At 40.6% G+C, this 12726-nt stretch overlaps 2 protein-coding genes and 1 pseudogene across 3 annotated transcripts; all 3 read left to right on the forward strand.

Annotated features, from left to right (window-relative positions):
- Positions 1-255: 255 nt before the first annotated feature.
- On the forward strand, positions 256-1635 carry LOC145501440 (uncharacterized). Its single transcript, XM_081480917.1, has 2 exons — positions 256-1090; positions 1226-1635. The coding sequence occupies exons 1-2, from the start codon at positions 256-258 to the stop codon at positions 1633-1635; spliced, it is 1245 nt and encodes a 414-aa protein (XP_081337043.1).
- Positions 1636-3202: 1567 nt separating this feature from the next.
- LOC145500535 (uncharacterized) lies at positions 3203-8013 on the forward strand (annotated as a pseudogene). The gene is made up of 5 exons (XR_014051110.1): positions 3203-4192; positions 4563-4813; positions 5200-5498; positions 6298-6515; positions 7035-8013. The product of XR_014051110.1 is annotated as an uncharacterized LOC145500535 (transcript).
- Positions 8014-8127: 114 nt separating this feature from the next.
- LOC145501441 (uncharacterized) lies at positions 8128-9260 on the forward strand. Its single transcript, XM_081480918.1, has 2 exons — positions 8128-8134; positions 8280-9260. Exons 1-2 carry the CDS (start codon positions 8128-8130, stop codon positions 9122-9124), a joined length of 852 nt encoding a protein of 283 aa, XP_081337044.1. The 3' UTR covers positions 9125-9260.
- The last annotated feature ends 3466 nt before the right edge of the window (positions 9261-12726 follow it).

The raw sequence follows: 12726 nt of genomic DNA on the forward strand, positions 1-12726 counted from the left end.
TCGCCTCCAAACTCCCTCACGGCTGGCACGGGGTTCGATCCAACCAGTCCACCAAGGCCTCCAAGTGGCTAGCATGGTAGGAACACCTTCGTCATGACAGCCCAACCACCCCGAGCCTTGTGCAGACCACATCAAGCACGTCGGCAATAGCGGCGAGCAACGAGTTGCTGTCTCTGGCACGGATGCCCTTGTTGCCATCGCCATCCTCATCGGGAACAATACAGTAACATCAATCGCGATCGCACCCTGCAAGAAATGTACGAGCACACGCTGAAGAAACAGACCCTTCTCAAGCAGCACAGCTACCATCTCAAGATCATGTGGGAGTGCAATTGGGATCGGGAGGTCAACACCAACGAGGCCCTCCAACGATTCTTGGCCACCTACCAGAAAGTGGACCCCCTAGAACCGCGCAATGCCTTCTTCAGTGGCAGAACCAATGCCGTACGTCTTTACCACCCCGTCGACCAGAGCCAGGGCGAACAAATCAAATACGTGGACGTGACTTCCCTGTACTCGTGGGTCAACAAGACTTGCGAATACCCTGTTGGACATCCCGAGATCCTCATCAACCCCACCGACCAAGACATCCACCACTACTTTGGCATGGCCTACATCGACATCCTTCCACCTCCACACCTTTACCATCCCGTGCTACTGCATCGCCCGGCCGGTAAACTCACCTTTCCTCTGTGCCGCTCCTGCGTCCAAGACCAAATGCCACTTCTTCAGCTGGACAAATTGTGGTGGTGCTCACACACGGAGACTCAGCACGCCTTGCGCAGAACTTGGTGCACACCCGAAATTCAAGAAGCTGTTCGACACAGGTACATCGTCCTGCACATTCACAAGGTGTGGCATTTTCCCCCAAAGAAAAGACGCAAGGGTCTCTTTTCCGACTACGTCAACAGCTGGCTAAAAATGAAACAAGAATCTGCCAGGTACCCTGGCTGGTGCCTCACCCCCAACGACAAATTACACTACGTGCGCCAATACAAAGAACGAGAAGGCATCGCCCTCGACACCGCCATGATCCAAAAAAATCCCGGCCGGAAAGCCACGGCCAAACTGATGCTCAACTCCTTCTGGGGCAAGCTCGGAGAAAACCTCCACAAGAAACACACCAAAACCGCCCCATTGCCAGCTGAACTCTTCGGTTTGGTATCCAACAGCTTTTGCGACATCTGAGCCATCCGGATCTGCTCCGACAACGTTCTCGAAATAGATTACCTAGACCTGTGCGACAACCAAAGCGATAACGGGCGCGTCAACATCTTCGTGGCCGCCTTCACCGCCTGCTGGGCCCGTCTCAAGCTCTATTCGTATCTCGACCAACTGAAGCAACAAGTGCTGTACTTTGACACCGATTCCATCGTCTACTCCCACAAACCCGGTCAAGCCAACATTCCCCTAGGCGACTACCTGGGTGACATGACCAACGAGCTGGACGCTGAGGATTACATTGTCGACTTCACTTCGGCGGGACCCAAAAATTACGGCTACAAGACGAAACTCGGCAAAGTCTGCTGCAAAGTGCGAGGGTTCACTCTCAATGTGCGTGGCTCCCAACAACTCAACTATGACATCATGAGAGAAAACCTACTGGAAGACTTGACCAATCCGCTTGACCAATGAAGGAACATTCCCATCGTGAACCCCTACTTCTTCACTCGTGATTCCGCCAGCAAGCAGATCTGAGTGGGACCCCGCACCAAACAGTACGGACTGGTCTTTGATAAATGCATCGTCGATTGCCAGACCTTCCAGTCTCACCCTTACGGTCACCAGTGGAACCCACCAACCGAATTAGATGATGCCGACATGGACAACATGGAGACCCTGATGGAGCTGTTGTAGTTCTGCCACAAACTGATCAATAGTAAAAAACAAAATTTATTCATATTTTGATCAACGGACAATGATCCCACGTTTCTCAAATGTAAAACCATTATTTCACATTCTGTTAATTTATAATTAAAAAACATTTATTCACATTCAATTGTGTCAATTGAGACTTTTTTAGCGCACACACACAACCCTGATCTTTTTACACGTTATGCACCCCTCAAAAAACTGACCTTGGTGTGCACGAGCCGCTAAAGCCTACGGCACCTCTCAAAAATCCTTGGTGTGCGCGCGAGCAAGTGACACCTCTCAAAACTTTTAAGTAACGCTCCGCATAAGAAGTAGGCAAGCCAAATGCACAGGCGCTAGATTACAAATTATTAACTTAATTAAAATGGCGGCTGCTGATTGGTTGAAAACAAAAAAATGTCAAAAGTCTCCAAGAAATGAATTTTTTGCGCATTTTATTGTTAATTTTTGATCCCAGAGCCCTCTATTCTGTATATGTAGAGTTTCTTTGCCATGGGAAATGGGGAACTGGCACTGACTGAATGCACGTCCAGCCTTCTCCACCGCCGCCATATTGGAATTTAGATTCTTGCCGACAGCTAGTTGCGTTTTTGAGCATTTCGTTTGTAGTATCCATCATATATTTTCGTATCTTCTTTGTTGCTGTCAAGTTTATCTTCAGACATGTAGCTTTTTGTATTGAAAAACGTTTTTTCTCCGTAAAATATGTCAGCACCAGCTTCGTGTTGCTGTCCAAAGCACAGTGCATGGGGACACGCGGATGACCTTAAACTTTGTATTGCCACAAAGCATGAAATCAAGTTTTGTGAACTGAATAAGGACGGTCGCCACAGCGGTCGCAAGAGACATATATGTGTTTCCTGTAGAGAACGCATCAGGTTGGAAGCGAGATGTGAAAAACTCGAGGTAAGAATGAAGAATGCAAATTTGTATTTAGCTTACGTATGATCGGGTAAACCGTCTGCTTAAGCATACTTTTCTGATAGCTGCTTGTTTATTGAGTGTATAAAGCTGTTGTTAATCTCACCCATGAGTACGTACAAGCGACAAATTCTAAAGTTGTTGTACATGGAGAGAAATGTTTTTCAAGGGAGTTTCAGGAATGTTTGTAAGCTTTTTTACATGCAACACATTTTTCTTACCTCATTACTAGAAAACTATTGATGATGCATGCCAAAATAACACACAAGAAGCAGATGCTGTTGTTGAGGATGCAGCTGTTGTTGAGGATGCAGCTGTTTATATGGAAGATCACCTGTTCCAAGATCATGACACCAGTGCATCAATCTCATCAGCTACATTTGTAGATCAAGCAGTCCAAGTTGGTGAGTTCTCTGCCCAACCATATCAGTGTTATGAGGCAAGAAAAAAAAGTGATATTCAAACTGAACTGATTCAAAAAATCAGAGGTTTAATAGATGGCTATGTCCACGGTGATTCCCGTGCAGTTCCTGAACTTGTCTATGACCTTGTTCATTCTAAAAAATGGTTGAGTACCTTTGGTTTAGATGAGAAAAAAGTAGTCAAAGAAATTCCGGAGAAGCTACTCTGTTCAATTTTGAAAGAGTATAAGGAATGCAAAGTGAAGGAAACAAACAGCCAAATAAGGAAGCAAGGGAAGAAAGTCCAGCAAACAATAAACATTTCAGGAACTAAGTCGAGAAGTTCTATTGCATTCCAAGGAAGCACACCTGACAATTTCAGATCTCGAACAGAAGCAGCAAGAAGTATGGGAAGGCTGGTATCATATTCAGCAGAGAGACGGAGGCTTCTGTCAATTGTTGCTTCTGATTACTCGCAATCTTACCTGACTGAACTTTTCCAATGTTCAAAGAGTACAGTGACTGCCGCCCGAGTTCATGGAATCCTGTTTGGTCGAGGAAGAGTTCCACCGGCATCCTTTAAATTCTCTCGGCAGTGTGTTACTCGAGAAGTTCTTGATCAATTGGCAGCTTTCCTTCTGTGTGATGATGTTTCACGTCCATCTTCCTGCAGAAGTGTGATGGTAGATGGTAGAGAATGCCCAGTCCGCTATTGGCAGGATTCCATCAAGCAAGTGGTGAAACAATACATGTTGCAGTTTCCAGATGGCGTCAAAAGGAGCTACATCTATGCACACCTCCCAAAGAATTACCGTGCCAACACCATGCTTGCTGGGCTATGCAATCTTTGCGAGGATTTAGGCTATGCAAATTTTGCAAACCTACGAGAGCTCATACAGAAAATGGGTGCTGACTGTCAACAGCAAGATCTTGGAAGCATCATGAGTTCTATTACAATTCTGCAGCGTTACCTCAAAACCAAGTTTGCTCATGAGGTATTAAAATATAACTGTTCTGTAATGTGTGATCATGAAAATATCTATACCTCCATTGGAAATTATGATTGTTTGGCATGCCTCAAAGCAAAAATGTTTAGAGTAAAGTACGACAGTAAACTGTATTTTTAAAAGTTCTGTTCTGAAACAATGTTTTACTGAACATTCATATAGAGCAAGTTTAATCTTCCATTCTGTGTTTACATACCTAAAGCTTGTTTCAACAAAAGACTCATTCTAGTTGAAAAATTTAAAATAGTGACCTGTAGTCCTCACCACTATCATTGCATAAATTGTTTATGGAGCAGAAGGAATTAGTAGAATACATGTACCTAAAACTGAATTTTTTTATATTTTATTAACAACTCAGGCACAGAGGCACTCAAGCTGCTTGGAATTATGTATGAGCTATGCATTGGAATCCTGTCCCAGCAGCCATACTGAAGCGTCCCCCGAGTTTAGTCTTGTATACAGTATATACAACAGTGTGTCAGCTGCTATTGCTACAGCACCAACAGAGAAACAGGTGCACTTCTCAGATCAGCTTGAAGAATTCAGAAAGAACTTCTGGGACTATGTTGGCCATATCTTGAGAACCAAGCACCAAGGAGATTATTACAGGTGGAGCTGAAGTCACACTTTTGTGTTGCTTTTATAAACATGTCTGTACTTGCCAGTTCTTGTTATCAACAGTTAAGAGAGATTATTTCTCAACATTCATTATCCTGCCATTAACAAAATGTGTTGTACATGTAACTCTGACCTACACTGTACATTTGTTGTTGATGGTTACAGATGATCAATCGGAAATTGACTTCTGTCAATTATTGATGAGCATGTACTGTACCTCTGACCTACAAATATCAAGCTTTGAATTTCGTTTGATTTTAAGTGGCACAACTACGCCCACTCACAACTCAGGAAATGATGTGGAATGCTTGAATCAATACTGTTAGGAATTTTTTTTGCTATGCCATTTACATTGGTACATTGCTCATCTCATTTAGGTATGTTTTGAAGAATCTTCAAGCAGGAGAGGCAGTAGTCATAGTAGACTACAAGATGAAACTTGAGCTTGGAATGCGTTCCAGAGAGATCCAACGTGACTGGTACGGTAAACGTGGCATTTCTTTGCACGGTTTTTACGTTATCGCACAAGTGGGTGTGGATCAAAGGAGAACTGAAGTTTTGGATCTTTGGTCTGAAGACACTAAGCAAGATGCTTGGTTTACCCAAAGTGCATTTGATGTTGGTTTTTCTTGGATGGAAAAAGTGTTTCCCAACTTTCAAGTGTACCTATTTTCTGGTAAGTATCATTGTCTAGACATGTATGTCTTACATGTTATGATGTACATTAGTAATGGAGTAATACAATAGACCATATTCATATTCCCGGCATTGGACTGGAACTAGCTTGCAGTGGAGGCTAATGCTGGGAGTCTTTTCAAATGTAAATGACTTTGATCTCTTTATAATGATATTTCCCCACATGAGCCTCCATTGCAAGCTAGTTCCAGTCCAAAACTGAGAATACAAACATGGTCTATCAAACAAACGCACTGTATCATTCTTTGCTTGAACATTTAGCTGATTGTGACAAATCAAAATTTTTACTTTGCTCTGAGGTTGCCCTTTGTGTTAAGGTACAAAACCAAGTTATAAATCAAAGTTGATCGATTGGTTGTGATAGTTTCGTAAACATTTCTATGTGTTTTTAGAATTTTCCATGAAAGGTCTGAAACTCCTTGTTTGTCAAATGCTGCAAGTAGGCCTCAGTTGGTCGGTTGGTTGTGTGGTTTTCTTTTCACCCTCTCAAAATAGGCTATATGGGTTTTTTTCCTTTTTTTTTTTCTTGCCTGAAGTGGGTGTTTGTAATATTGTGATCTACATATAACATAGTTAGACATTTAACACTATGATACTGATTGGATACATGTGGAGTGCCTTATATACGGACCCTGAACATTAAGGAAATGTCTATTGATCTTAGAGCTACTACAATTGAATATGTACATAGGGTGGCTTTACATCATTTATGTATGTAATCATTACATTACAAGATGCAGCAATTGTGTATGCAAATTTGTCTTTGTGACCATTTACAGATAATGGGCCACATTATCATAACACTGCTGTTTTGATGTACCTGGCTGAGGTGAATGCATCATTTGGAATAACTTTGGTGGAATACAACAATTTTGAAGCTGGGGAAGGCAAGACTGTCCTGGACACGCACTTTGCACATGTTTCTCACAAGATAGTGCGTTGGGTTCGTATTGGGAATGATCTGGAGTCTGGAGAGCAGCTAGCAAATCTATTGGAGGTATTTTTTTAAGAAATCCTTATTATTATTATTATTGATATTATTATTATTGATGTTATTATTATTATTTTCATTTACCTCGGCCATGGCTAAGTACATCATGAATATATATGTTGTGGTTGGTTTGAAATTTTTAAAACCAGTTAATTTTTATTTCCATTTTTCAGATTATGATAATGAAGAGAAGTGAAAGGAAAATCAAAATCAAACTGGTTAAAAAATTTTAAAATCAAGGAAAAATTTGAGTTACATGTGAACACAACATGTATGCATCAAATTGTGTCAGAAAGAGCCAAATTTCAACTTTTGTCTGAGGGGTTGCCATGCATTGTGTTAAGGGACCAATGAGCTAATATTTTTAAAAAATAGTAGTTTGAAGTAAATAAAAGAATAAAACCTCTGTGTGCTGATTATTTTAAAATTCTGGATGGAAATTAAATAAGAAATAGTATAAATCAGTTGCTCTGATTATTTTTTCTGTGTCAGAAGGTAATGTCTATGTTTACTTATGATTTGCAGACAATGAAGAATGTGTGATGCAAGAAACTTATAACTGACCGGTCAAAGGCACCATCGAAAATGGGTACATTTAAGGACATATCACTCTTTGGCAATTTCAAATTTCCATCCAATGGGTCATATGAAGGTGGTATAACAGCACAATCACTTGCTGGCCATGGAAAATGCATCAGCAAGACAAAATCTCAGGTCCAGGCACTTTCTTCCAGAAATGTCCCAATTGCTGGAGCCACGGGTGCTACAGTAACAGAGGAAATGTGGCAACCTTCAGATGAAACAATAGAAGGACATCGTGCAGTGGAAACAGATTCATACTCTATAAAGTATATTCAGCTATGTTCAGATACCCGTGAAGATGCAGCCCTCAGACCTTGTAGTGACAATGACCCCCCCAGTGACCTGAGGCCATCTCCTGGTTTTGCTCTCAAGAAAGGTGGGGCTAAGAAGACCACTTTCACAAAAGCCCAGAAAGATATTATGATAGCATTCTATGATCGTCAAAAGTCTTCTCAGATTAGAGCTAATCCAAGTGATGTGATAGAAGCAATGAAGGCTGCTGGGGTTCCAGAACTGAAAGAGTCACAGATCAAAAGTTGGTGGAGTACATACCACCGTAAGCAGAAACAACTGGCAGAAGACATGATTGAGGAGGCACGTCACCAAATGTTGCAACAACCAGGTACTATATAATATTGTATACCTAGTTAGAAAATTGCCCAAAGAAATTATGTGCACTGATTGGTTTAAAATTGTGTTTCTATAACTTGATAGAAACACAGAACTAACATGAGCTGTTGACATAATGATGGCACAGGCAAGGAGAATGTACATTTTGATGATCAAAGTAAACAGGTTTCTTTTGTTTTTTTGTTGTCACGGTATTTTGTAAACGAAATTGAAAACATATTCTCTGTGTTTGTAACAAGTTATAGAAAAACTTGTGAAAGTTTAGGAGAACTTGAAAAAAGCTGTGGAAACACTCGTCGTCTTCCCACAGCATTTCTTGTTCTCTCAAACATTCACTCGTATTTCTATAAGAAGATAGTAACACAGTACATGTTTTCTATTTCTTAAATAATGTATATAATATACAATGTATGGTGTAAATATATACGTAGCCCTTAAGGACTCTATTCAAATACTTTTCCCCCAAGAAATGGAAAAATGAATAGTATTTTTTTTTGCTTTCAAGTTGTCAGATCCCTTTGTCAGAAGGGATTGTAATTTTCCTCTATTTGTTTTAAGGAACTGTCACATTTGAAGATACTGACAACTTGGCCCAACCACTCCCTGAAATCTGCCTTGAATCAAACCAGGAGACCACCACACTTGAGGATGGAAGAGTCCTTCCCACACAAACAAGGACAAGCCCTACTGCTGATGCACCAACTTTGCCTTTGTTGAACAATGCTAGCCAACATTCATCAACTGGGTTTCCTGTTGGACTGCCATCACAAGCAGGGATAACAGGCCACAACTCCTCTTATTTGTCTGGAATTACGGAGTGGACTTTCTCTGAATCACAATCAGACATTCAGGGTAGGACTGGCAGTAATGCCTGTGTCTTTATTGCCCTCTACATGGGGAAACTATGCTCTCAACGAAATTTGCCCTGGCCTGCTGGTGACTCTCTACCTGATTCTTGGCAAACATCTTTCAGGGAAGCAATGATCAAAGGAAACAAAATCCACGATGATCTGTTTGATCATGATGCCACAAATGTCACTGTTGAGGATGCTGTTTCCATGGCAGGAGAAGAATGTGGGGTTGAAAGCCTGGGACAACAGATTGATATCTTTGGCACGAATCCAGTCAATCAGTTGGCCGATGTGCTGGTACAAGAGGCGCAGAATTTGTCATGCCAATCATTTAGTGTTGTTGTGTCACATGACCGTGCTTTTCTTGTTGTAGTGAACCCTGACCAGTCTGCAATGCTTATTGACTCACATAGTCATGGAAGCAGGGGGGGCATTATAGCATACAGTCAAAAAGGAAATATTATTTCCCTTCCTTTTTGGCTGGATGCTATGATGAAAGCAAACTGGCAGTGTTCACTCACTATTGCAGCACTAACCGAAATTTTTTTCTGAACAAATTAAAAGTCACAGTCTTTTCACTGAGCTTCATTTGACTACATAACAGTTACAGGTTCTGGTCATCTTTGAAGTTCGAAACAGCTGTCGTTTAGTATAAAATGCATTCTACATGTACTTGGGTTTTCTTCACTAAAGTATTTGTTTACATGTAGGAAATAAATCATTCACAAAAAGGAGCCATTTCCGACCTCTCAGTCTGTGGGTAATGGTTCTGAAGTTCAGAAAAAAGAGGCAAATAAGTATGATGGGTGCATAATTATCATGTCAATCAAAGAAGTATTTTATGCATTATTGATAATCATTTGAAACTGATCTAGTTATTGTCTTTATTGTCTTTGTACTGAGACAATTTGAGGCGCTCATTTCATATTTGTTGTTGATATATTGTGCTATTGGGTTTTCTTACTAGTAATATTGAGTGGCTTACAGCATAAGGAAACTTCTCCAGAACCGAAAATTAATTCAGAAGTTGTGCTGGGATCCGAATAAAATGATAACATTGAAAACTTTGTCATTAAGTAAAGATGTGTCTATTATTCATTGTGGTGTAAGATAGGATAGATGAATTTTTACTCGTTTGTCTCACGATGGAGTCACTTTAAGATGTAGACCGCCACGTTTCGACTGCTATACTGCTAGTCTTCATCAGGCAATGAGGTCAATTGTTGCGTGTCGCTATTTGTAGCACCTTGGTTCGCTGCTATAGGTGCATTTTAATTTTGCATTATTATTAGCAACTGGTAATGTGTATTTCAGATGTCTGATGAAAATAGGTGAGGGGGGTGGGGCACAAAGACCTCACAATGTATTTTCTCATGGAATAGTGTTTCCCAACCCGGCACAATTATTTCCCTTTTAATAAAAGGTGTTTAGTGTAGGTGGGTCTTCACAAGGTAAACCGAATGAAGCAACCAAGCCTGACTCTTTTTGAAAATTTATACCTCCCGATGAGCACAGTAATGCAATTCCATAGAAACCTTTTTTTGGAAAATCAGGAAGGGAAGCGAAAGAAATGAAGAAGGCAATATAAATGTTGTATTCAGTTACATTTATTTTCATACCTTCTTAAATGAAAGTTAAAAACGTAGCTCAAAATGTGCGATAAGATTCAGGTGCTCCATGGTACTACTTACTTTTACTATTGTAAATCAATTGGAATACTTATAAAAAACATAAAAATAGCAACAGCAATGTTAGGTGAAGTATAAATTTGACAGAAGTATCTCAATGCGAGATTTATAGTTCAAAGCCATTGATCATTACTGCAATGATTGCACGAATTTCGTTGTATCGGCCAAGGCTTGTTTCCTCAAAAATTTGCCGCAGTGTTGTTCTACTCTGGGTTAGTTTCTCCTCGACTTCTTCAAATGCTGCATCTGGTATTTCCAGCTCGGTGAGCAGCCTCGAGTGCTCTTCTTTGCCACCAAGTCCGCTAGCAATCAAATCAATGACATAAATTTCCGCGGTGGCTTCTGCCACTCCAAGCTTCTTAGCAATTTGGTTGAAGGAATCGCCATTTTGCCACTGGTGAAAGGCAGTGTGCTTCTTTGGAAAGTTCGAGATTTTCCCATACACTCTCCTGAGGGCAGATACCTGGGTTAGATAGAAAATAATCGGTGTTACTAATTCGTTTTCCTGACCAGCACTACGAGTTGCCAGAAAATAAGCAAGACTATATGTGAGTTCCAAATATTTCCAAGTGCGATGTGTGACGTAGCGCACTAACATTCCACGTGGATGAATGGTATATTACATTCTTGCTGATAATCGATAAGGTGTCTTTATATGATTTCAAAAGAACCCAACGACAAAAAAGTCATCCAGCAATAGAAGGTAGTACTCACAGAAGTTGCCTTCCTGACCTTTGAGTGCTCCTGATCATGGCTGGACTCTCCGGCAGTTCTCTTGATACAACTAGATCGAAGAATCAGGAACAAGAATCAATTTACTGCATGCGAGAATACATAAATAGCATCAGTAACTGAAACAGCATCAATTATACTTACTTTCTGTCCATTGCAGGTAGAGAAGCTCGGCAACTGATCGTGATATTCGCAATAAACAATTCAACTTTCAGCATGCGCGCAGACAAGCAAACGCGAGGCAGAGTTAGCGGGAAAAGTAGGACACAATGGGCGCATACACTGATTTGCAAAATATTTTTTGCCACCTCGTTATATAACCTTGATAAGCGCGTGAAAAAGTAAATTGAAAAAATTTGGCCCAAGGCTTATCTCATTTCTAAAGGAAAGAAAACAGCAAATTTCACAAAACTGATCGACATATATAAATATATATATAGGTAGATGGTATCAACTATTCCCAGAAATGCATTTTACTTCATGAAATCTTCAAATGCCGGTAAAAAAAAATCCCACAGGGGACAGGAAATTTAGACCACCGCACAAATAATAATGCGATTCAGTAGGTGTGAAAACACAGAGTGTGAAAAAGTGAGTGAGAGAAGGTTTCAAGTCTCATGCTCTGTGGCAAAACGACTTCATTCCGAAATGAATGTATCCTCGGTGCTTTGGTTTGAAATATTTCGTTTTCTGGACAAAGAGGACTTAACACGAATGGCAGGAGTGTGTTTTGAGTGGTGGACAATGATAATGAGAGGACCGTACCTGAAAGAACTGGAGAGGGATGATTTGGATCTTTCGGGGACTGAAAGCCTTTATTGTTTTATTCCACTCAGGAGGTTCAGAGAATTGACGCGTTTAAATATGGCATCGACGAACATTTCAAATCGTCATTTCCAACAAATAATACGTGGTGCACCAAATTTGGAGTGTCTGGATATTTCTAATTGCCAAAATTTGGAACAGAACTCCATTTTCCACTTCAAAAGCGCCTTACCCTACCTGGAACACGTGAACATCTCCGGAAACCGGAATTTTACGATTCTAGCTGTAGCAAGTCTATGCTCGTGCGAAAATATACACATGCTTGTAGCCCATGGGTACAATTTTACCGCCGAAGAATTGCTTTTTCTCACAAAAACATTTGAATCTGTATCAAGCGGGAGTTTGGAACTGGAAACGGACGATGGATACAATCCTGTGCCTTTGATGAACGCGTTTGAGGATGAACTGTTTGACGAACTCGAAGAACTTTTCTAAGACTGAAATCAGCAATAGCCTTATTTTTACTTTGTAATCCAATGTTTTCAGTTGTGTAGCGCAATACGTTACGAATCTGTGTACTGTTCTGTTTGAATCGGCTGTCGGAGAAGCAGCGATTTCCATCACAAACTGAAGGTACATTGAACCGATATCAAGCAGGAATTGGAAATGGAAAACGAAGATGGTTACAATAGTGAACTGTTTGACGAGACATCGCGGAATACTTTTTGTAACGTTTCTTTCACTGTATAATGAATTTTTTTACATAAGAAGTTACGAAATTGCACACGTTACGTTGGTACGAAATTGCATACGTTTTTGTTTGAATCGACACGCGATCGGATGTCAACATGAAACCTGAAACCTAAACAAGAACAATGAAAATCTCAAAGTCAGTAGTGTCCTATTACCCAAATTGCGCTAGTCGTCCGAAATGTTTGTCAGAAATAATACTTCCCCGTTTCATTTTCT

Source organism: Orbicella franksi, chromosome 10 (genome assembly GCF_964199315.1).
Source record: "Orbicella franksi chromosome 10, jaOrbFran1.1, whole genome shotgun sequence".
Lineage (NCBI taxonomy): Eukaryota > Metazoa > Cnidaria > Anthozoa > Scleractinia > Merulinidae > Orbicella > Orbicella franksi.

Bases quoted from the DNA above. Each gene is read 5' to 3' on its own strand.
- LOC145501440 (XM_081480917.1), top strand. From the start codon at position 256: ATGTACGAGCACACGCTGAAGAAACAGACCCTTCTCAAGCAGCACAGC. The intron at 1,091-1,225 runs GCAAGCTCGGAG...TTCTCGAAATAG, and splicing joins GATGCTCAACTCCTTCTGGG to ATTACCTAGACCTGTGCGAC.